Raw genomic sequence first — 25,449 nt, forward strand, 5'->3', positions numbered from 1 at the left:
GCCAATATACTACGAACTAAGGAAGCATATCTATAGGTACTAGACTAAGAGAGAAAGAACTAAAAAAGCTACACGATATTATTTTATACAGCCTTATATATTTTTTAAATTATGACAATAGACAATAGACAAACATTTATTCACAAAAATAACACATTATTACAACCAAGATTACAACAATCAACAATAACTAAACATAGAAAAAATACAAATAAAAAAACACTAAACACATAGTTATGACAATTTAATACGTATAATAAATAAATAAGTAAATAGGTTGCTAATAACTATAGTCCTTTTCACCTATGATGATTCCTGTGACACTTCATCGTGTTCCGAATTATTAGTTAGTTCTTTAAAGAAACGAATCTTCAATGGCGGCGCTTATCATTCCCTCTCGCTCACACACGGCCGTACGGTATGCAAAAAAAAATGGAAAAATAAAATCACTAAAATGTATTTGATTTTCCCTATAATAGTTTTTATCATAAATTTACAATGACAATTATGCATTTGCGAAAGTAAATAATGTTTTATTGGAATTTGACAAAATATGTTCTTTGGGAAAAGTTGTTCAGTTTTATGGGCTTATTACAAGTATTATGGGGATTTTATTACATTCTGTATACGTAAATATGATAATTCATATAAATACACAAATACAATAACAAAAAAGTTTGTCAACAAACAATTTGAAATAATTAATAAAATAATTATCAATTTACGTTATTTTTATTTTCTTTTTTGCTGATCCTACCATCTGTCAAAGTCAGCTTTGGCCGCCATTGAAGATTCGTTTCTTTATTGAACTGACTAATATGTATTTTATGTTTAAAACGCCAAAATAATTTTAGTGCATAATATTTTTATTTTATGGCGGAATTATTGCCAAAAATATAAAAATAAAACATCTTAAACTTATAAATCGAAAACAGTATTGTTTGGTTTAATATAATGAAAAATAATATAAAATAACACAAAAATATAATACCTACGCAATTTGTGTACATGAAATGGATCGTTGAAAAATCATAGAGTTGGAAAATCATATAATCGGCGCCCATCTTGTGATCGTTTGTCAATCGAGTCAATCGTCTGTACGAGTGCGTCAGCCTTGTATATAAGTTGCATTTTTATAATGATACTTTACGTGGTATTCTGTTATTGTTACTAATTGTTATTGTTGACTTTTTGTAGCTGTTGTTTGCTAAGTTTCCTTAGTTAATTGTTGGCGAAATGCCGAAAAAACTAATTTTGGTACTTTATTCAAATCGATTTAATTTCCATATAAAATATTATCGATTATCGAAAACAATTGATATGATTTCAGTAAAGACATCTCTACACGTGTCAAAAATCCATGTGTCACAGAAATCATCTTAGGTGGAAAGGACTATAATAAGTGTTATGGCTGTGAAAGGGTCCTGGCTCAGCATATATCAATTGTCATGAGTCGGCTGACTCATGACGCTGTTGATTCTGCCAGAACCCAGAAGGTAGATGGAACCAAAAAAAAAAGGAAAAAAGAAACACTAACCAGAAATAAATAAAAAATAATTAAATAGGCAATGTAAATAGATATAATATAATATTAATTAATATAGTACCTATCATTTACAACGATTTAAATGCAAGGATGAAAGAAAGTTGGTACTTATATATAAACACACATACATATACAATATACATATATATTATACAGGGTGTCCCACTGTTGGTATACTGAGCTCAAAGGAGGTTATAATTTTGCATACGCTGAGTACGTAAAAAATACTTATAAAATTCCAGAAGAATTTTTTTTTCAAATAGATGAATTCTTAAAACTCTATGTGCACACCCCTAACAAGCAACCCGCTCAACTTTGCCACCAGCACGTGAGCTATCGTTTAAGATTATGTTTGCTTAGACAAAATGCTCACATTAGAGAAGCGGTATATGCCGGTTGCGCGAAGCTAGAGAAGAAAACATGGATTTTCAGGAAAAATTTAGCAAAAAATTTTTGACGTAATTTTGTTGTTAAAGTTTTTTTTACGTGATCAGTGTATGCAAAACTACAAATCCCTTCGCGCTTAGTATACCAATTGTGGGACACCCTGTATACATGGACGTATAAAAAAAGACGGACGCCGTATTACGAACAAACAACGTGAAGCCACCATAGTAAGCTAGCGATCGTGTGAAGACAATAAACACGCACACACTCTCACCATAGTAAGCTAGTAGGCCGCCATTACGTCGTGAACTACCGACTGATTAACTGCGTCACTGTTTCACAAAAAAATATTTGAAATGCCGTCTTGCGTGGTTAAATGGTGTCGCAACAGTACAATTTTAAATAACAAAACACAAGGGATTACATTCCACAGGGAAGCAAGTTATTTCTTTTATGTTTTAATGACAAAATTATTACGGCAAAATTTATAGAAAAAAAATACAGCCGCCATTGTCAACAGGACAGCTGTTGCCATGGCAACATGGCACACACACATGGATGTTTCGCCGCCATTACTAGGCTTCACTCAATGTTTAGGCGATATACCGTCCGTCTTTTTTTATACGTCCATGCCTGTATATAAAAGTTTTAACAGTCACAAGAAGGACAGAAGAGTAAATAAAATAATAATGTTTATACAAGTGTAATATGGAATGAATAATAAGAGGGAAGCAAAGATATAACAGTGCGGCTTACGGGGGAAGAAGCTGAAGCGACGCGTCTTTCCAAACTATACAAGGCCAGTACGCAACGGTGTGAAACTAATCACGTATAGTTTGGAAATAACTTTTTTACAAAGTTCTTCCAATCTATACAACAGCAGTACGCAAATACTTGCAAATACTCGCGTATACTTTGTAGTGAAGTAAGTAAGAATAGCGCTCCAAAACATACAGCGCCAGTACGCATGCGGACTAATCGTGTATGTTTCGGAGTAAGCGCGGCGTCTTTCCTTTGCTCGCGTTTATATTATTGTATTGCTGTTTTGAAATCTATTATTAAAATGCATGTGTATTGTGTATATAATGTTGCGTACTGATCGTATATTTTTTGTATCGAGGATGCTTGTGTCTTCGTTCCCGACTATACTGCACGACTTATAACTGACAATAGTGCTAAAATGTAAGAATCTAATAAGTCCAGAAGAAGACGGTTGCGAGGCGACGGAGCCCCGCTTCGCGGGGCTCCTATTTTTGTGTAGTTAAAAAAAACACGAACCTAACCTAACCCATAGGTAACCCTTATATCTGTTACCTATTTATTTTTCTAAGCTTACCTAATAATATTTTTATTCCATATTTTACTGAATCAATCAAGAAGAATAAAAGTAGATAGTACAAGTCTTTGATTGCCTTTATATTTATTATTTCGCTCAAGCGTAAGTGGTGTTAGCTATATTTAGTTATACATATTTTGCGTACTGATCGTGTATAGTTTGGAACGAAGAAGCAAGCATCCGCGTTACAAAGTATACACGATCAGTACGCAAAATTCGTGTATATATTGTAGTAACAAACTTAAAAACAGCATTACAAAGTATACACGAGCAGTTTCCTATGGTTGCGTTCTGGCTATGTATAGTTTGGAAATACGCTGAAGCGACATGAGATACTTTTTGTATGCACGTCGGAAGCTAAATTTAGTCTAAATTAGTTGCTATTTATTTCTTACAAACTAAAGGAATAGTTAAAACTTACATTTTGAGACTTTTTTATTTATAACGTCACTAAAATAATATTACCTATTGTTAAAAATTAAAACACAAAAGGTGTCGATGCATATAAGCCTCACTACTGGAAAACTTTTTTATAAATTATATTCATCCTAAAAAAACTAATTACATGGATATGCTTTTCTCTCTCTTCTCTGAGATAATATTATTGTAGGTAAGTTTATTATGATAATTATCCACAAAAAAGTCGCAAGAAATCAGACACTTCAAAAGAATCATGTCGATCTGTTGTGAAACCACAGAACAATCTACTAACCTGTAAGTTTCATGAGTTCGTTAAAGTATTCTTTAATCATAGATGGTGCTATTTTAAAATTATAAGTGACTGAATTTTTGAGCTCTTTTTTAGGTTATTATTATTTATGTCTGTGATTTATGTTTAGTTAAGAAAGCAAAGGGAAGTGATTTTATTTATCGGTAGTTGTTAAGCTAATACGATAGTTAAACATGGACAATGTTTAAAAATTAATTCCGAAAGCTCAAAGCAGCAATAAGTAATTAATAATAAAAAAAAAGATAGCGGTTAATAAATAAATGGCGAATTAAAATGAGATGAGATTTTTCTAGCTGTGGTGGTCTTTTGTTCTGGTTCTGCTCTTTTAGATTTATTTTATTAGAATATCTCAAGCTTATATTATTTTTTATAAGCGCCATCTATTGCTACGTTTTGTAACCAATAAGTACCTACTGTGTACCTACTCTTGCAAAAATTTAAGCTAGCGCAGCGCAAGCACGAACAGTGAAAACTATCGTCAAAGTTGTATCGTATCCACTAATTAGTTCAAATTGCTCACGGCAGGGAGCGCTTTCCAAATTCCCATAGAAATGCTCTCGGAGACGATATGATAATAATTTGACTATAGTTTTCATGCTTCTTAAAAGTATATAGCAAATATTGTAGGATAATATAGATGAAAAATCCATCTAATAAATATTATAGTATATGTAAGTAAAGGTGTATTTTTCTAACAGTAAATATTCTGATTTCCAAAGTCGTGTTTTACAGGAAAATCGTAATGTAAACTTCTAAGAGTAAACTATAGATCTTTGTTTTTCTATATATTTAGCACAGATAACATACTAGTCTTAGAACTTTTACTACAGAAACTGTTAATCATAATACACCTGATTTTCATACAGAACATAACTTGGTATTTTTTTAGATAAGTATGAGGTTTCAGCCTTGTTGTTGGGCGTTTATAGTCGAGCCAATTTAATAGGCAACATTTGACGTCTATCAATTTTATCTTCGGAGAGGTAACCTGCTTAAAAATATCGATTAAAGTGAATTAATCGATACGGATTGACAAATGTTTCAAACATTTGTCAATCGAATTTATTAATTTATGGTGATTTTTATTCACAAGTAATCAATGCATTCGATTCTAGATTTCAGATTTCGATTTTTAGAGTAACGTCTCTGGTATTTAAAAAGAAAAAAGGTTTATTGACACAAAATTGTAGCGACGTCAGTTCTTCAATTCAGAAACTGTTTATTATGTTTAGAATGGTTTATCAGTAAAATGAAATCTTAAAATTACTTGTATCGGTCATTATTATTATAAATATATAATCGTAATTGAAAAAAGTTTAGCAAATGTGCAGTTCTAACAAAACGAAATATCATGTTATTCTATGTCGTCGTTACTAGGTTACGTTTTTGAATTTTGTTGAACTGTCAAATGTTGCCTATAAAATGGCTCTACTATAGCTATTATGTATTCTGTGGCCAAAGTAAATTATTTTTAAACTGTTCTTATACATGTCCTGAATAGAAATGCATCAATTCAGGTATCTACTTAGGATCCATTTATTGATGTAATAAAACAAAACCTTAAAAACAACTGATTTTATTCAAAGGTAATTATTACATAAAAAGCGCAAAAGAAATACAGTTTAGGAAAAGTTTCAACAGGAAGTATCGCCGCGCGTCGATATTTACATAATCATCCAAACATAAACTAAACCCCGTGACGAATAAAATTACACGAATTACATATAATGACACTTCAGTTTATACGGCAGTCACATGCGGGACTCGCCGTCGTCGTAGATACGCACCTAATGAACACGATAAGATAATCCAATTATTCGCCGTGGCCACACTGGGCCACAATGGGCCACTCTTACCACCTAAACATTACTTACAACGAAACTTAACGACAATCGCGTTGCAAACCATTTAAAAGTCAAGAAAGAAATGGTTACAATTAAACAAAGACAGGAGTGGTGGTGGGTAGCGTGGAGTGAACGAGGCCGACTGTTACAACGTGTCGATCGCCAAAAATACTCGTTGGATACATTTTAACAGCCGACATTACTAAATACTATAATTATTACACTATACCTATACCTCAGTCTTCGTTTAAAATATTCAGCCATAGAAATGAGTAACACTATCGGCCGCGTCGCTTGACTTGCAGCCAAAATATCATAACAGATGACGCGCCTCGGCTCACATCTCTGTACTGAATCCCTAACTTTACGTTATCATATTGTTATATACATAATTATTAGAAATTATTAGCTATATTGCTATGTGCACGTCTCGATATATAAGCGATATATAAGATACTTACACTACAGTTATTCGTTACATTCGGTTTACGCTAAACACCAAATACGTTAAATTTAATTCGGTTATTCATTATTAAAAGTCTGAAATATTTATAACATATTGATTAGGCATTAATGAAAACTTACACTATAGTGAATATTATAGATAACTTGCTGGCCTTTGAACGATATCGATTACTACATAATATAAAGGGACATCACAATGTGGATTTTTAATAAATTACACATTCATTCATATAATTAATTAAAATCGTAACCAAGAATTAAAATTGATTCAAATTAGATTAAATAAGGTATTAACATAAAAAAAATATAATGTCAGACAAATTAAAAGCGATAAAACTACAATAAATATTTTGCATTTGGAGAGATCTCAAGGAATAAAAAATCAATTGATCAGTAGAAAATAATTAAAATGTCGAATATTATCGAATATAATCATACATTGCAATCGAATTATTATGCAGCTATATATAACATATAATAATATTATATTGCAATTGAATTATTATGCAGCTATTAAGATTATTGATCAATTAAGTAATTGCACGGAAACAAAAAACATAAAAAATAACAATACACAATGGAAAAACTAAACTAATGAGACTAAATCATTAAATGTTAACAAATTCGTTTAAACTAATTCTAACCTAAAATTCAACCACATGGCCAGTGAGACAGTATTGCAATAACTCGCTAAGAGCGTATACGCACTATGCGGGTAGCCGCATTGCGGGTAGCCGTCCGGCTGACCGCAATCACAATTATGTACGTAATATTCATTTCTATGCGCACTGCGATGCGGCTACCGCAGACCGCACAGTGCGCATAGAAATGAATATTACGTACATAATTGTGCTTGCGGTCAGCCGGACGGCTACCCGCAATGCGGCTACCCGCATAGTGCGTATACGCTCTAACACATCATAAATGTCGCATTACATTGGACTTACTAATATTATATATAATATATTCACTGGTAAATACGTTTACATATTGCTTAAACAAATTAATTGACATGTCAAGGTAAATTATTATGCATATAAATAACACTCACAATTATAATATATAACGGGTCATACAAAATTTAAAATTAAATTTCGTAAAAAATTTTACAATTAAATGACACAATGATATTATTCACTGGACAAATTTCCAGATGAACAAAAATGTATACAAAATTAAAACGAAACTTTTAAAATTCAAAAATTAAATTAAAATCTTAAATAAACGCACACATTGAAATTTCTATATCTCCGATCGTTAAAGTTCACGTGATATGAATAATGCTATAAGCATACGGAATGAAAAACCAATGTAAAATAAAATATCGATCAGCTACACTGACCAGTGCGAACTTCATTATTCTAAACTAAAGCTAAAATCCGATATCCTCGTACTCTTTGGAACAATGAAGCATACCACTCAGAACCTAAATTTGGTAATGCACGATGGCAGCCATCATTTTAAACCAACTGAAATTCAATTCTTAGGACTAAGTATAATATGTAATGGTATCATATTGGTATTGAATGTATGCAGGTAATCAGATAGAATTATCGTGCAGAGCACGTCGAGCCCTGCACGGCCCGGGAGGCACTTCGCCGACTACATCTAGCTTTGATATGGACCTAGTGATTACTTAGAACAATATATCAAATGTTACAGTTAAAATTAAACATGATAATAATAATAGATTACAAAAATAAATTAATTGTGTGGTCAGATTGATACATTATTCGATTAAAATTTTAAATATGTCATTTCGCCCGTTTGATAATTTCATATAGTGGCCTAATTAATCACTCAATCGATGCGTTTTTATCGACAATAGCAGTTTTGTCAGTACGTTTCCTTGGAAGACGGGAGTGGACGAATGTAAACTATAGTCGCGTATATAGGGTACGATACAAAACCCTGAGTATTCAGGGTATTCCGCGGGACCGTAGAGGCGCGTCCACTCCCGCGCGGGTCGGCTACTAGCAGTGCCAGGGCGCGTACAGGTTGGCGTATCGGCGCAAGAGGCGCCGGTTGAGTCTATGCTATTCGTCGCACTTGCGGCAGGCGCCGGGCACGTCGAAGTCGAGCACGAGCAGCTTGGTCTCCTCGGTGCCGTTACGCGAGCCGACGGCGCAGATGAGCTTGGTGGCGGAGGCCCGGATGCGCCACACGACGCCGCCCGACCCGCCCGAGCTCAGCTCCACGAGGTTGCGGATGAACTCGCCCGTGCGCACGTCCCACAGCTTCACCGTGCCGTCGTCCGACGACGTGATCACGAACCGGTTGCTCGACTGCAGGCACGTCACCGCCGACTGGTGCTTGTTTGGACCTACGGGATTGTAAAACATCACTAACTAAACATATCCAAATTTATATTTTGAGTGAACCGGTACCTACTAGGGAAGCGCATACCATCTTAGACCACATCTTAGCTTTCCATCAGGTGAGATTGTGGTCAAGCGCTTCCCAAGCGCACAAGTGAATTCAATATGCTATATCAAGATCGATCTTTAGGACTACAATCATGAGAACGGCAATTCAAATAAAATCGAAACCAAAACGCATCATCAAAACTTATTTACCTCATAAAAAGTTATGAAGTTACAAAAATACACCAAATTGAGAACCTGCTACTATTTTGAAGTCGGTTCAATATTCTTTATGAGCTTGATATTTTTAGACACCCTGTGTATTTTACGATTTCTGATCTTGTGATACATAGTCTTATTCATTAAAACAAATATACAAACACAATAAGTGCTCTAAGAAGCAATGAAATAGATAGTAATTTTAAATATATTGATATAGACACTGAATCAGTACTATACTAAGTAATTAATTAGCTAGGTTACAATATCAGTCTTACCCGTAATGACGTGCAATGAAGATGAAGATTTTTTCGAATGCGTTGAACTTATGATTGCTTTCTTGTCCTAACACATTTAAGTAATAAAGCTATGTACAACAAATTATCAATCCTAAATCTGCAGTTTTTGGATTGATATCTAGTATTAAAACTAGCTATAAGTAACTAGCAATATAAGGGCGGCCGTACACGGCCCGCTTCACGCAGTTGAGACCGACGGCTTGAAGCCGCGACCGCGCGGTGAACTATGGACATTCACTGCCGTACACGGACTGCTCGAGCAGTCGCGACCGCTTCAAGCCGTCAACTGCGCGGTTTGTAGCGATAACTCGAGCAGTCAATGACCGACCGCTGGAGCAGTCTGTGTACGTCGCTCAGCCGTTAACTGCTCGAGCCGCCCGTGTACGGCCGCTCTAAATGTGTAGGCTTGCATTTATTACTTACCAGACAGAGTATGCAAGCAGTGGCCCGTGGTGATATCCCAGACCTTGACCGTCGAATCAGCGTTCCCGGAGACGAGTATGTTGGAGTGCAGCTCCATGCCCGACGTGAGCGACTGGTGGCCCGTGAGCGTGTGCTTCAGCTGGCCAGACTCTACGTCCCACACGCGTATCGAGGTGTCCAGCGAACCGCTGACCACGTGGATACCGTCGAACTGGAATTTAGAGCATTTATGTATAGTTATCACTGTACATAGTATAAAAAGTCGCGTCTCGTGTCTGTATGCATGTATGATTATATCTTTAAAAGTACCCAACAGTTTAAATACCAAACGAAATGTTACATAAGGCGCTGTATGTGAAAAATGATTTTCCCGGTTTTCCTGCTGTTCCGTTGAAATGTTTCCTGAATTTTCTTTGCTACAAACCTCACGGAGCCAGAGACCTTTCCAACGAATGCAAAACCGTGGAAATCGGTTCGTGCGTTCTGGAGTTAGGCCGAAATGTCCGACAGTCTGTCTGACAGCAGCTTGCAAGTCTAAGGCCGCCGTTTCCACCTGCAAGTAGACTTGAAAGCTGCTGTCAGACAGACTCTCGGACATTTCTTGCGGAAGTTTTCTTGCAGATGGAAACGCAGCCTTATAGCGTCAGGAAGGAAAACCCGACTTATTTTTATATAGTAGATAACACCCGCAAAATCGTATTAAATAGTCCCTTTTTGTGTGTGTTGTCTCTCGATGTTAGCCAGAAGGGCTTCTACATCTTAACGCGGACGCATGGGTGTACTGAAGTTTCACTCTAGTAGCGACATGCACAAGGGCATCCCCCCTTGACGGGGATCTCGAACCTCGGCTTGGGCTGTCGCTTGAGTGGAGCAGGCCGGAAGGGCCCTAGTCGGACGGGAAAACAGTCCCAAATCTCACCTGCAAGCTGTACACCCTATTCGTGTGTCCGGCTAGGGTGTGCAGGCACTCCCCGGTCTCGGGATTCCACACTTTCACGAAGTAATCGTACGCGCCGGAGACCACGACCTTGCCGTCGTACTGCACGCACCGTACTGCCGCCAAGTGGCCGACGAGCACGCGTAAACAGCGCCCATCGGGTATGGACCAGACGCGGAGTGTAGCGTCCCGTGAACCAGATACCACCCTGGTGACAAAACATTATATTATGTAGAGGAAACTGGCAACTACTGAAACTTAGAACTAGCTACTCAGTTGTAACTGCTTCGATTTTGTGAAAATTTTGCTGAATACAACAATGCAACAGAATTGTACATCTTTCATTCAGGTAGATTAGACCTATTACAAACTATATAAAATACCTAAAACTAAAGTCGCCAGCAATTATTTACAAACGGAACGTTTGCAAAAGTGAAACACACATTCGCCTAATATATGTTTATATATTATGTTTAAATTAAAAACACACACAGAACACAATAAACATGTGGAAATACTTAATGTTTTCATTGTCTTATTTAAAAGGACGTCTAGCAAACTATATTCTTTAAGCAATGTTTTCAAACTGAATCAAGTGTAGAATAAATTATAGGACTTAAAATGTTTAAGTGAAGGCATCCAAGGGTACGATTTAAAATTTTATATATGTATTTCTCCCGATATTAGTTTTACTATACTCCTACATGTCCTATTGTCGAGCCAATTTAATAGGCAACATTTGACGTCTATCAATTTTATCTTCATAGGGTGGTAACCTGCTTAAAAACATCGATTAAAGTGAATCAATCGATACGGACTTGAAACATTTGTCAATCGAACTTGAAACACATGTCAATAATTTATGATCATTTTTTCGATTTTTATTCCCAAGTAATCAATGCATTCGATTCTAGATGTCAGATTTCGATTTTTAGAGTAACGTCTCTGGTATTTAAAAAGAAAAAAGGTTTATTGACACAAAATTGTAGCGACGTCAGTTCTTTAAATCATAAATTGTTTATTATGTTTAGAATGGTTTATCAGTAAAATCAAATCCTAAAATTACTTGTATCGGTCATTATTATTATAAATATGTAATCGTAATTGAAAAAAGTTAAGCAAATGTGCAGTTCTAACAAAACGAAATATCATGTTATTCAATGACGTCGTTACTAGGTTACGTTGTTGAATTTTGTTGAACTGTCAAATGTTGCCTATTAAAATGGCTCTACTATAGTACTTTATTCAATATATACGATCAAAAAATATAAAGTGTCCCAGTTTTGATGTGGGGCAGATGCATTGTGCATCCATTTCACTGATAGGTCTCCTGCCAGACTGCGATATTCATTTATGTTTGTCACCACCGGTGTTCAAACTCAGAACCCCTCGGTTCTAAAACTATACAATAGAAAACAGATAACATCTATTAATTACTAGAGGTCCGGGTGAACTTTGTATCACCCGTTACTTTTTATGTTTTTCGCCGCTTAAGCCTTCCCTGGACTACCACAAACATTTCAAAATCAAAATTTAATTTAGCGAGACAAACGAAAAGCAATTGATTATTTATGTATTTATTTTTGCATAATACAATAAAGGATCTTCATTATTTTTATGATGTTTTTTCAGAATAACCGTTTTGATGCTATCCCGTTTATTTAAATTACTAAAAGAGACATAACAAAGGGGATAACAATAAAATACTTAACAAAAAACAGCTGATTTGATATTATTATGACCTAACGACACATAAAATATACAACAGAAATAATGCACAACTAAAGAACCTTGATATGTCTCAATGATGTGATGTTATAATCAGAATGTTTGGTTCATAGAAAAGGTTATCAGTTTGCGTGATATTGCATCCGGAGAAAATTGCAGATATTGCATATATTCTTATATTAAATAATAAAAAAATAATAAAAATACACAGCAAAATAGCGTAGAATTATTGACAAGTTAATAAAATGTAAAATTTACATAATTTTTTAAATTGGCAATGCTACATTGAAAACAGCAGAGCTAAATATACAAAATCGCATATTAACATCGCACAGCAGTTTAAAAATATACATTCTATGATCAAATATATTCTATATTCTAAATTATAACATTTATATTTTCTAATAATCTCGCCTTTATGCAATAAATAACAAGTTTCAAGCGGTTTATTTCAATAAAATAAACCGCTTAGCAATATTATACATACAATCCACAGATCACATTAAAGCTCCTTTATTCCCATTCTAGTCTAGTCTGGAGTATCCATAATATTCTAAAAGTTTATTTATTCTGGCGAAACTTCTCTGCAAGAACTCCACTACGTCAACCAAATTTTACCTATATTTGAAGCTGACCTCCACCAAACAATACCTCCCTATTCTGGAATATTTCTAAACCAAACCTCCCTATTCTGGAAACCTTCATAGGGTACATTTCGCTGATGCCTTTGGTATAACATTCCTACATCGCTGTATTAGCGATAAGCCATTTGTATTGTACGTTGGTATTATTTAGTTACTGGTGCAAATAATATATTTTCACTCATTCATCAATTCATACCTATTCTGGTGCAAGTGCATACACCGCACGGTGGACGTGTGCCCGGCTAGCACCTTCAGGCACTGGCCGGTCTTCGCGTTCCAAACGCGCAGGGTGCGGTCTGTCGACCCACTGATCACGAGGTCGCCGATCATTTGGGACGACCACACGCCGCCAGAGTGACCGACCAGCGTGCGGAGGCACTAGAAATAAAAAAAAAATATAATAAATTCGAGTGTGTGTGATATGTGGTCATAAAAAATAGAATAAAATCGAGGTGTATAATTATAATGTAATAGAATGTGATAATCAAATTGTCATATTGCTATATTATAATTTATAATGTAAAATGAACTAATGTAAATAATATATTGCTTAAATAATAACTTACGTGAATTAGTTTAAATTATAAAATTTAAATATTTGTATGCCAATTGTTGGCGAACTGTGCGGACGTGAAATTTATTATAACTTTGCTTTGTAACCACAATTCATACAAATAAATCATTTCATTTCATATAATATGGTCTAAACGGTTTTGGTGTACGTCAGACAGAAATACTTATATAGGTAATGATGAATAACGAAAATATAAGAAATGATAATAGAGATGTTTTGTTAGCGAGAAAGTTTTGAAAGTCATAAAATTTTTTACACATTTAATAACAATAAACAATTATTAAAATATATTGTTTAATTTCATCTGTATGTAACTACGCATAAAACAATATGTTTTCAAGGCATAAAACCAACTTTTGTTTTGTTTTTTCATACAATGCCTTTAATACTAACCTTCCCCGTAATAGCCGACCACACCTTCAGCGTGGTATCGTCACTGCCGCTTAATATGCGATTTCCATAGAACTGCAAGCATGTGATCACGTGGTCATCGTGCCCTCTCATCACTATGGGACTGTTCACGGGTTTGTGGAGCCAATTGTCTTGTATCAGTGACTGTCGCATGTACGCCGCCTTCCAAGGGCTGGCACATCTGGGCAAAGATCGCGGCATCTTCTTGAGGGTCGTGAGACCTATGCGCCGACACTGCTCCTTCCATAGTAGGTTATCGTCAGCGAGGAATCTGTAATTTGACCATTTTAATCAATCATATTATATATACAAACAAGAGGTAGATACGCCACCAACGCACCAAAACGGATTCCGTGAATTGGTCCTGATTGGGACCAATGCAATCAGTCAGATTGTAACCAGTCCCAGCGAGCGCACGTGTCGATAGTAGGAACATAAAAGTTGTCGAATATGCCTTCCTGTGTCTTCAGGGAGTGCAAAAAAATAAAGGATAAAGGAATATCATATCACAGGAAAATATATTAAATAATCACAGTTTAAATGAAAAAATAACATTTTGCAATTCTTTATGAATGACACTTGCATTGAAATGATGAAAGGGATAAAACATTATTTCAACCACTAGTGTGACAAAGCTAGCGTATACTGTGTTCAAAGATTATGTTCATGTAGATACCTTTGTTGAAAATAGAACGGTTATTTTATTAATATCGATTTGGGTAAATACTCGACTATTTTTATATTTAAATTCCACACAGTGCATGTAATTAACAAATATATCTATTTATTATATACAATGAAATCTTGAAGGCAAAAATGTTTGTACATTGAAGATAAAACAACCCTGGCGACTCATTATGGTTACCTGAACATGTTTAAATCATTTTTATAACATTTGTTAGTTTGTTTGTCTTCCAGCCTGTTTGGACACACATGAGGAAAATACAGATTTTGATAAATTAACACAAATCCATTTAAATAAATACAGACACATCCTACAACATCATTATAATCAGTCTGTTCCCGTCTATAAACTGCTGTTCATAGATCTTGAGAAGAATAAGTACATAGATATGAATCAATTTATGTGAATCTACAATATTTTATCTCAGTTGTGCGTCAACAAAGGTGCGAACATGACTTGCGACGAACATGGATGCCTTTAAACTTCAAGTAGTAGTAGGATATGCAGTAACCATTTTAAAAATGAAGATGAATATACATTAAAAAGAAAAGATTAACGCTACTGACGAAAAATGCTATTTGCTTTTCTGTAAATGTTTTCTGTACATAAATTTCTATTGAACATAAATTTTATTTGTGTTGTGTGTGTTTTCGATAAAAAAAGACTTCTCATTCCTTTTTTCATCTAGGCACCACTATTATTATATCCTACAAGGTGGAGTGATGACCTCGTACGGGTTCCGGGAACTGCCTTGAGACGTATAGCGTAAGATCGGTCCTTATGGAGTTCTATAAGGAGGACTATGTTCAGCAGTGGGTGATAGACATATCGGGTGAAATTTTGATGATGATTATCACATCTACTCCCTGACCAAAAACGAACACCACAGCAGTTATAAATACTTAATAGTTATATCCCCAAAAAAGTTTTTATCATTTTAATATAAATTCATAATAATAATTAAATTTAGTAAATGAAATTGTCACATATTTGTTTACGAGTGCAGGAAACGTAAACATGTATACATGAACCTTCTGTGTCATTAGTCTATGCCAATTGCCATGGCAACTATTTACTTATTTTTATTTCATTGGTGAATTCTTATGACGCTTGCTTACACCTGTGCGGGAGAGACAAACTATCTTCTGTCTTTTTTGTTTATATCATTTTATTGTAGCCATCTCTCTTATACAGTCTGTCAATGTAATAAATTAAGTAAAATGAAACTTGTATTTGTGTGTGCCTGCCGCTGCATGTGGAGCATTTTATTTGGGTATATTGTGAGTATATAACGTATCTATACATAAAATATCATTGATTTTAATGGTGACTCATCGATGAATGAACACAATTTGCGATAAACAAATTTAAGGTTAAAGTGTATACTTGTTTTGTAATGGTACTTTTGTCTGTTGAGATACACAATCGGTGTTCTTTGTGAATTCTGTTATTTGCACAACAAAGGATTTTGGTTGGGTTGGTTAAAAATGGAAATAGATATGGTCACATTGTTACAATCACATTAATACATATAATTGTAAAGCAAGCGAAACTTTTAAATAAGAAAAAATAAGACATCATTCTGCTTGTTGTTTCACACAGATAGTGGAAAGTAGGTAACAAGTAAATAAATACATATTGTGGAAAGTACAATTAGTACAAATTTCAAAGTCACGTATTGTCTCTCATGATATTTACTTTAGACTTATTTAAATAAAATAATTCAACACGTTTATAGAAATACATAATTAACGACTGCTAAAGAACCGTATACATTTGTTTTAAGAGTATTTAAAGAAAATACTAAAATACGCATTGTCTAGTATATACTCATTTTTCACCAACTAAAATCCATATTTCTTCCTGGAATAAAAATGTAATCTCGCGTAATTCTACTTTTGAATGCTACTCAAATATTATATAATACATTTATTTATTATGTGTTTACTTTTCAGCATAGTAGCTGATATCTAAAATGGTCTTATCACAACAACTTTAATAACAACGCATATAGCAAGATTTTTTTTATTGCATATTCTAATCACAACGGGATTCCCCATTCATATCGTCCAAAGTCCAATACCATTTCACCGACATGACTTACCTCCAATACCGGCAAGTCTGCGCGGCCCTCAGAAGGTCCTTCGGAGACAAGTACCCTAGCACCGTGAGGGCCAGCTCCTTGGGCAGCAGCGATATAAAGTCCCTTTGGAACAGCGGCTCGATCGCCTTCATCATGTGACGCACGTGGCCAGCTGCGCAGCGGCTTATCAAAGCGTCTATCGCTTGGATCTTTTCGCTGTTCGACCACGACTGGAATCTAAGAAAATACGGGGTTTAGAAATGAAAAAAGGCCCTAATATATCCTATTCCTGAAACTAACCTAAAACTTCATTCTAAGATAGCTCATCCACACAAACTATTGAGGATAAAAACAATGTTGATAAGATGCAAACAATATGTAGATATAAAGATGGCCGTTTTTCAATCGGGATTTACATTATTGTCTATTCTCTATTCTGCGTAATATACCGCGCACTATTCGCTCGGCTCTTATCTATACTAATATTATAAAGCTGAAGAGTTTGTTTGTTTGTATGTTTGTTTGTTTGAACGCGCATATCTCAGGAACTACTGGTCCGATTTGAAAAAGTCTTTAGGTGTTAGATAGCCCATTTATCGAGGAAGGCTATAGGCTATGTATCATCACGCTAAGACCAACAGGAGCGGAGCACTGCGGGTAACACCGCAGGGCACAGCTAGTTTTCAATATAAGCTATCATATTAGCAGAAATGTAACACGAGATTAGATGATTACTGCGCATATCATACCAACGACTTTTAGCTGTGCTCAGTAATAGGAGGTAATAGAATCTTAGGGACATTAAGCGTTATTATTAGTTGCAAAATTACACATGGTGTCATAGTACGCTTTATATGGACATGGATAGTATAACAATACAACAACTGGAGTACCTATAGTCAACAATATAGTTAGATTGTCTGTTGCTATGCTAATTTTACGTTTTGGAATGATATAGATCCGAATACGAATAAATGTCTATATGTATTTTATGATATCACAGCTTCATTCTACGCACACAAAAATCATATAAAAAGTCCATTCATCCTTTTTAAATGTATTCCTTCAGCGAATCATGCGTAATAACGATCATAAGAACATACGATCAGACTAAGTAAGTTTCTTATTTAATTTAAGGACATGGTGACCACTTCGTAATGACGAATATAATAAAAAAAATGTTGCAATGCTTTAATAGCATGTCACAGAAGGTCATTTTATATAAGATGACTGCATAGAAAAATAATGAGCACAAATAACATATGTTTCATCTTAAATGCAGAATTTATTTCAAATTAATGAAGGTTAAATACGTGAAGTCGTATCATAATTCATGTGAAGAATATGCACACTTTTAAGCAATAAAAATAAAAATCACGGCCTTAAAACCATTATTTAAACCTAAATTCCATTCTATAGTCGAAATGTGGAAAACGGTCCTCTTTTATGTATGATACAAAGAGATCCAAAGCCATTGTGTCCGTACATTTAACTGCTGAACGTTCAAGATTTTGAATGGAGGCGCAATAAATTATACAATTATATACGTCCAAAGGTGGCCCGATAGAATACAACTGCAAGAAACACAATGTCTTGGGTAAATTCAAAATAATAGATACGTTTTTCAGTCGTGTTCAATATAATGTTTATACGTATATGGTACGGGAGCTATTAACGTTTTAAAAAAAGTCATTTTAGTATAGTTGGGTTTTTGATATACTGTTTCTCTTGCTATTTCGGTTAGAGTCCGGGCTGTCTGGCTGGCGGTCGTGGTTGCGTTTATTAGTGCGCACAGGAAAATATCCGTAATTTAAAGTCATTTATTAACGCGTAATTTTTAATCATTGCCTTTAGATAGATCCGTCAGACATAATTTTTTATTGCAAGACGTTTTTTTCGTTGTTAAATAGGTGCCATACGCAATTTTTTATTTCAAAATAATTAAAATGTCATCGAAATAAGTGAAATTATATCAACATGAGTCCGCTTAAAAGGTAAGTAATAACTTTATTACTTATATTATATTATCCTTTTTTAATACTTATATTGAATAATTAGTAAACTAATATTTTTAATAGATGGTTTCATATTTATTACACTTTTGGGTATTAATATAAATTTGATGATATTTGGTTTTTATCAAGTTTACATTAACGTCCTATTTGAGGTTCGTTGGGAAAAGGAGGCACCATGGTAGATTGTTGCTAAAAAATTGTAAATAGTAAAATGAATATTATACTTACATAGTATATCCTTCACGGGGACTCAAGTTGATGGAATTTCACTTATTTCGATGACATTTTAATGATTTTGAAATAAAAAATTGCGTCTGGCACCTATTTAACAACGAAAAAAACGTCTTGCAATAAAAAATTTATTTCTGATGGATCTATCTAAAGGCAAAAGATTAAAAATTACGCGTTAATAAATGACTTTAAATTACGGATATTTTCCTGTGCAGATAAGATGCGCACTAATAAACGCAACCACTGCGGCCAGCCAGACAGCCCGGACTCTAACCGAAATAGGAAGAGAAACAGTATATCAAAGAACCAACTATACTAAAATCCTCTCTTGTCAACGTTGGTAGCTCCTATACGAGATTGTTGTGAGATATTGATACGTCCGATCCCATACCAGAAAAATTATTTGCAATTCATTTGTGACGAGTCATATATTTGCACGGCGTGTCAAATGTATTCGAATACCAAATGCGAATTTAAACAGATCGATTTAAATAACAAATACTTCTGGGAAGTTGGCGTTCCATTTTAATGTATAATAAACATATCGTAACAGGGATTTGCCACAAACTTTTCCATGTTTGCTGCCCAAGTGTTATATAATTGAAATACGTCTTTCATAAAACAAAAAAGCTATTTTAACTTATCAGAATTCGAAACAAAAACATTGTTACTGTACATGTAGGAGTATTACAAGCTGTAGGTATTAAGAGTATTTTTATCTTCTTTAGCGAAATACAATTTCAAGGGATTAATTAGTATCTCACTTTACACAATTAGTAAACACGAGTATTAACTAAAAATAAACAAAGCTCGGAGGCGTCTTAATGCGGTCTTAAATATGCAAACATTAAACAATTTGCACACCTGACATTTACGTTTTGTAACTCGATTTGCGACCCCCCGCGACTATGTCTCCGTCTCTGCCAACTTTTATTGGAATTCCAACTATTCGTAACAAGAAAATTGCAAGGAGCGTGATACATGATCGATTATTTCCATCATTGTAATGTACTGCTCATAGAAATTAATTGAAATGTATTGAAATTAATTGGTTCTCAATTAAGAAAAAATGCTTTCAACCGATTAAAATAAACCCTAATAAATACTTAAGCAAATTTGGCAAACTACCTGGAGTGAAGTCTGGACCCGCAACTACTATGTATAAACATATACCTACGTGAATAAAACGAATGAATCTAGATTCGCATATTATGACGGGAAAACGACCTACGCTTATCACTATGTATACATTTTCACAGAAAACATTTGCATACGCGCTGAAAAGAACAATCTAAGTAGATTGAAACGTAATAGATATTTAATATTTATATAAAAATGTGTAATTTATCACTCGCTCTATCTTGGTAAAATGTCTGTATGTCTGTACCTATAATGCGGTTTCTTACCGACTGAGCCACTGTTTAAGTTCCGGCGGTCCTTGGAGCATACTGTTCTGCTGCAGACCCTGCAGGCCCGGGCTCCACTCCCCCGTACAGGGCAGCATGCTGCCGTCGGGACAGAACTTCTTAGCTGACTGCGGCGGCGGAGGCTCGAGACGTCTTTTCCTCTGCAAAAACAAATACAATTAATGCACACCATTGATACATCATTACATCGAACGCCATGGCAATTTTAATAGATACACATACATCGAATCTGGTTTGAACCCGTCTCATCGGTGTAGTATCGCGAAAAGGAAGCGACATGTTATCAATTCTATTAAGGCGATTTCAATACAAATCTTTACATATATTATCAGTACTAAACTCGATGAATGCATGAATATAATTTACAGTCGTTTAATTACGTTGCACTCAGAACAGTGTGGAATACAATTGACGGGAGCTATAGAGTTGAAACGGCCACACTGAATTTGCTAAAGAAAATAATAATAAACATACTAAAGCCCACCTTGGTACTTGAATATAATTCCAAATAGCCTAGTCATAAGATCACTAATACGACACAGATTCGGTTTACACATAGAACACGAAGCTAACGAAAACATTATAATATGAGATGCAATTTATTGTATGTTTCACTTACCCATAGTCTGTCATCGGGCTCCGGTTCATCATCATCCTCATCATCCTAAAAATAATCCATATTAGAACATTCACAAAAGACACTAAATGATGAGTAAATGAAAAGCGAAGTTAATTTAAATAAAAAAAATATAATACACAAAACTTGCAAATAAAACATGTGAGAAGTATAATTTTGTACAGAAGGGTTACACAGTAATGATGATACTATTGAAGGTTTGGAAATAAACAGTTGTTTGTATAGAAGGCGGTTACCTCATGGGAGCTCAGGCAAGTGCACCACGACTCCTCATTGATTTCCTCTTCAGAATCATCATCTGGATCGCAGTACTGATAGCTCTAAAATTAACACAGTAAAATAGTATTCATTCATATGAAAACAATTCCCTCTTTACCTTGCATGTAACATATATATTACATAAACAATTTCATAAAAATTAAACGTGAACGAGTACATTTTATCTCGAAAAATTAACCCATGAAGGCAATGTATGATCGATCATATCAATTCAATGTTTTATTAACTCTTCATTATTGAAGCAATTGAACCACATCACAACATATTATATCGTACCATTTTGTAGTATTATTTAGAAAAATAGTTGTGTACATTAATCTCTGAATATGTATGATAAACAATTGACAATACACATTATTATATAAATAAAATGTTATCTGCAACACAAGTTCAGCAAATGATAGTTATATATATGAATTGTATATTAACAATATTTAATTAAGTTATAGACCTTCACAATATGATTAATCAGATAATTTAAAGAATCATAATATAATAATACAACTAGATAAAATCTTAGCTTATTTTATATCTCCTATATAAAAATTAGTCGGGTTTTCCATCCTGACGCTATAACTCCAGAATACACGAACCGATTTCCACGGTTTTGCATTCGTTGGAAATCTACTATATAAAAATAAGTCGGGTTTTCCATGCTGACGTTATAACTTCAGAATACACGAAACGATTTCCACGGTTTTGCATTCGTTGGAAAGGTCTCGGGCTCCGTGAGGTTTATAGCAAAGAAAAGGCGAAACGGAGTTCGCCCGGTTTGCTAGTGAATCATAACTTTAGAATAATGGGTGATATGTATGCAAAATGTGATATTTAACCTTTAATTGTAAAAATTAACACGTAAGGCATAAATACTTTGCATAGCTGTATGTTCAATCGCTGTAATCATTTGATGTGGAATGTGGAAATTGTCAATTTAAAAAATAATTGATTAACTTACTGAGGATTTGGAACTCCGTTCTCCGTTTTTACTACTATCATCCAGTCCTAATAGTTTTTCAGCATTTGACGTTGAAGGCACTGTGAACTCTTTACTGTCTGGGCTAGTACTTGCAATACTTGAGGCGTTCGAATTAGTTCTTCCAGATGGACCACTTATGGCATCAATTTCCATTGTAGTTTCAGTACTATTACCATCTAAATCACCTTTATACAGTTTCCCTTTTGGGAATTCTTTCTTTTCTTGTGTCCCGCTATTCAATAACTTTTGCATAAAGTCTTCTTTTGGCGATGTCTCTTTTGTTGCAGTATATAATGTTGTCCTAGAATGAATCATATTTTTTATTGTTGCATTACTACCCTCACAATCATCTTTACTACATCCAGGTAAGCTGAAGTCATTTGCCATAAGATTTGAGAGAGTTGAAATTGTTTCAGAACTAGACGCTAGGCTTGAGTTTGCACTAGATAGGGTCCCAGAATAGTGGGCTGTGGCTGCCATTTCTTCATCCACTATCATGCTAGAGCAGTGCTTTAATAGTCTATTTTCTTCTTCAAAATCTTCTCTCTCTATGTCATCAATTTTTTGTCTTCCATTACAGTTGTTTGACTTTTCTACAACGCTGGCTTCAGTATCAGTCTTATTCTCTACATTATTTCCAAAAGAACTTTTCTCGAAGATGTCACATTTGGAATGCGAACATGATGGTTCCATTCTAGAGGTTTTCTGTAAAGAATTCATTTATCAGTACCTAAAAATGGTATTATAAATACTTGACAGATATTTGAGTTTACTTACATTTGCTGATTCTGCAATTAGCCCTGCATGTATAAGATGACACCTAAAGACAATCAAACAGGAATATCAGCATATTGTATGAGGCATAGATAATTAAAACAAGTCGCTCGAAATACTTTGCTATTTGAATGATAGACAAAACCTCACACTTTAATAATACTCATGTGCACAAGTTTACTTGTTTTATGTTATTAATTTAAATGTAGGAAATGAATGATAATATGAAAATTTATGCCATGAGGCATTATTTTAAGCATGAAGTAATTTAATAAAGATTAAAAAAGTTACCTATGAAGTACAAATTGGTCCAACTTTTACAAAATTTGAGACTACAGTAACTTCTGAATCATGTGTGTTGTTATATTATTTTGTCCACCTATTCAAACAAAAGAAATATAATGATATAGAGTTAAATATAAATATGTAACATAAATAGTATTTTGAAACTGAATCATCTGGTATTTTATATTTTGATATAAATAAGCCAAAATTAAGCAGTATACAATACATAAAAATGATAAAAGCAAGCCTATGTAGCATGCTTTCTGCACAATTTATAATAATTCATCATCAAATCATTCTCGAACAAGAACTTAATAGTTAAATTATCAATTACCAAGTGCTATAATATACTAATTTATCACATTATATAAATAATTTTTAATACTCTTTACATATAAATCAAAGAGATATATAAACATAATATCATTAAAGCAATAATTTCTTTAATTATTCTTTTTGAATTGACTTTAACGTAAATCACTGCTAAAAATATAATAATCTTATATATAAAATTCTCGTGTCACAATGTTAGTCTGCATACTCCTCCGAAACGGGTGGACCGATTCTCATGAAATTTTCTGTGCATATCGGGTAAGTCTGAGAATCGGCCAACATCTATTTTTCATATGTACCACGGGCGAAGCCGGGGCGGGCCGCTAGTTACAATATAATTTTTATGAAGCAAGTAAAACCTTATCTTGAAACATTTTCTATGAAAGGAATATGGAAAGTCAACAAGTAGATACTAACTAGAGCCAAACAATTACAAAAAGTATTTAGATCATATTCACACTTTTTAATTACTTTTACTCAGAGAATCAGTCTTGTAGATGATAATTTATATTTTAAGCAAAAAATATTATTTCATGCTATCAATCACATCATACAATGAATGAGTATAGGTATATCATTATGTGATAGAACATATAAAATGATAATATTTGTAATTAATTTGTAGGAATAACCTACAAGATAGTTATGAAAAGCCAAAAGTTAAATGATTATTAGCAAGGTGCAAATGGGTACCACTATAAACAACAAATCATCACGACGACGTAATTGCTTCGCAATCAGAGTCCCACAAGGCCACCACTCAATGCATATAGTCTACCACTGTCACAATCAAGGCCAATTTAATCATATGTTCACTATTCCTGCCCTGTTTATAACACAAACTTATTTTATAATAAAGCACTTATAACTAAAACAATGCATAAACAGCTTCGTTCCATTCTACAATTTCTTAAAAGCGTATTTTGCCCATCGCCAATACAGGAAGTCTAACCATGTGTCCTTATTTGAGAAAAAAAATGAGTGCGAGATAAAGGACTCCGACCGTGAGAATATTTTTTTTAACTGAACACAAAATTCACATGCATCCGTGCTAACAAAAAAAAAACGTATGGTCGTATAGACAAACAGTCCGTGGCGAAATGTTATAAGTTATGCCTTTATGTGCAGCCGTTCGATTGAGCCTATATAATCTAGGGTTCATTGCATGCGCAGAGAAGCATTTCCACCCTAGAAGCTCATAACAAGGATATTAAAGAATATATTGTAAAAACATAAAAAGTGTAATGAGAAACTAACACCACGTCCGCTACAAATACTTCCTTATCACTCACCTGTTCTCAACTTAGACCAAAGTTTACTTCATTTGGAGGATACCGTGTTTGTTATTGCAACATTTTTCTTGTTAAATAAAACCTATAAAATAGGTGCAGTGTGCAGCATTATAGGTAGTATACCTATCAGCTACTTTTACGACAAACACCCGTGGTCGGCCATCAGCCATAATAAATAGAAGCATGTGAATTAATTGCCATAACCTAAAATTGCCCGGTTGCGATATTGTCTATTATTTTCTGAGAGGGCAACCTTTTTACCATAAACACCACAGATAAACACATTGTTTGTCTGACGATGCCAAAAATTTTATTGAATGAAGACCGATTCCACATAAACAATTTTTATAGAAGGGAAAAAAACTAAAAAATTCTCTAAAAAAGTAGATTGTATGGGCGTATTCAGAAAGAAAGCTTGAAACTTATAAGCGCTTATAAGCGCTTATCGGCGCTTGTCAGCGCTGGTAACCCGCGCAGGAAAATACAGGGTGTACCAAAAAGTAGTGATGAACGGAAGCTGAGAGGT

General features: G+C 34.3%; 1 protein-coding gene across 2 annotated transcripts; it reads right to left on the reverse strand.

The window, feature by feature from the left end:
• Window positions 1–7,209: 7,209 nt before the first annotated feature.
• ago (F-box and WD-40 domain protein 7) lies at window positions 7,210–25,089 on the reverse strand. 2 transcript variants are annotated; one of them, XM_089714885.1, is made up of 12 exons: window positions 24,924–25,089; window positions 23,017–23,059; window positions 22,219–22,944; window positions 21,221–21,304; window positions 20,967–21,011; window positions 20,327–20,487; window positions 16,696–16,911; window positions 13,889–14,177; window positions 13,118–13,299; window positions 10,532–10,757; window positions 9,613–9,823; window positions 7,210–8,631 (listed from the first exon to the last, which is right to left on the reverse strand). In XM_089714885.1, exons 3-12 carry the CDS (start codon window positions 22,930–22,932, stop codon window positions 8,345–8,347), a joined length of 2,415 nt encoding a protein of 804 aa, XP_089571011.1. In that variant the 5' UTR covers window positions 22,933–22,944; window positions 23,017–23,059; window positions 24,924–25,089; the 3' UTR covers window positions 7,210–8,344. The 2 variants fall into 2 exon arrangements, with proteins under 2 accessions (XP_089571011.1, XP_089571019.1); XM_089714893.1 differs by lacking the exon at window positions 24,924–25,089 and adding an exon at window positions 23,305–23,399.
• Window positions 25,090–25,449: the final 360 nt, after the last annotated feature.

Source organism: Colias philodice, chromosome 1 (assembly GCF_061535455.1).
Source record: "Colias philodice isolate Cphi_HAF_F1 chromosome 1, ilColPhil1 Martin Lab GWU primary, whole genome shotgun sequence".
NCBI lineage: Eukaryota > Metazoa > Arthropoda > Insecta > Lepidoptera > Pieridae > Colias > Colias philodice.

Coding starts and splice junctions, on each gene's coding strand:
- ago (XM_089714885.1), bottom strand. CDS start 22,932: ATGGAACCATCATGTTCGCATTCCAAATGTGACATCTTCGAGAAAAGT. Junction 13,300..13,888: donor GGTCGGCTATTACGGGGAAG/GTTAGTATTAAA, acceptor TTTTATTTCTAG/TGCCTCCGCACGCTGGTCGG. Junction 8,632..9,612: donor CTGCTTGCATACTCTGTCTG/GTAAGTAATAAA, acceptor ACAATCCCGTAG/GTCCAAACAAGCACCAGTCG.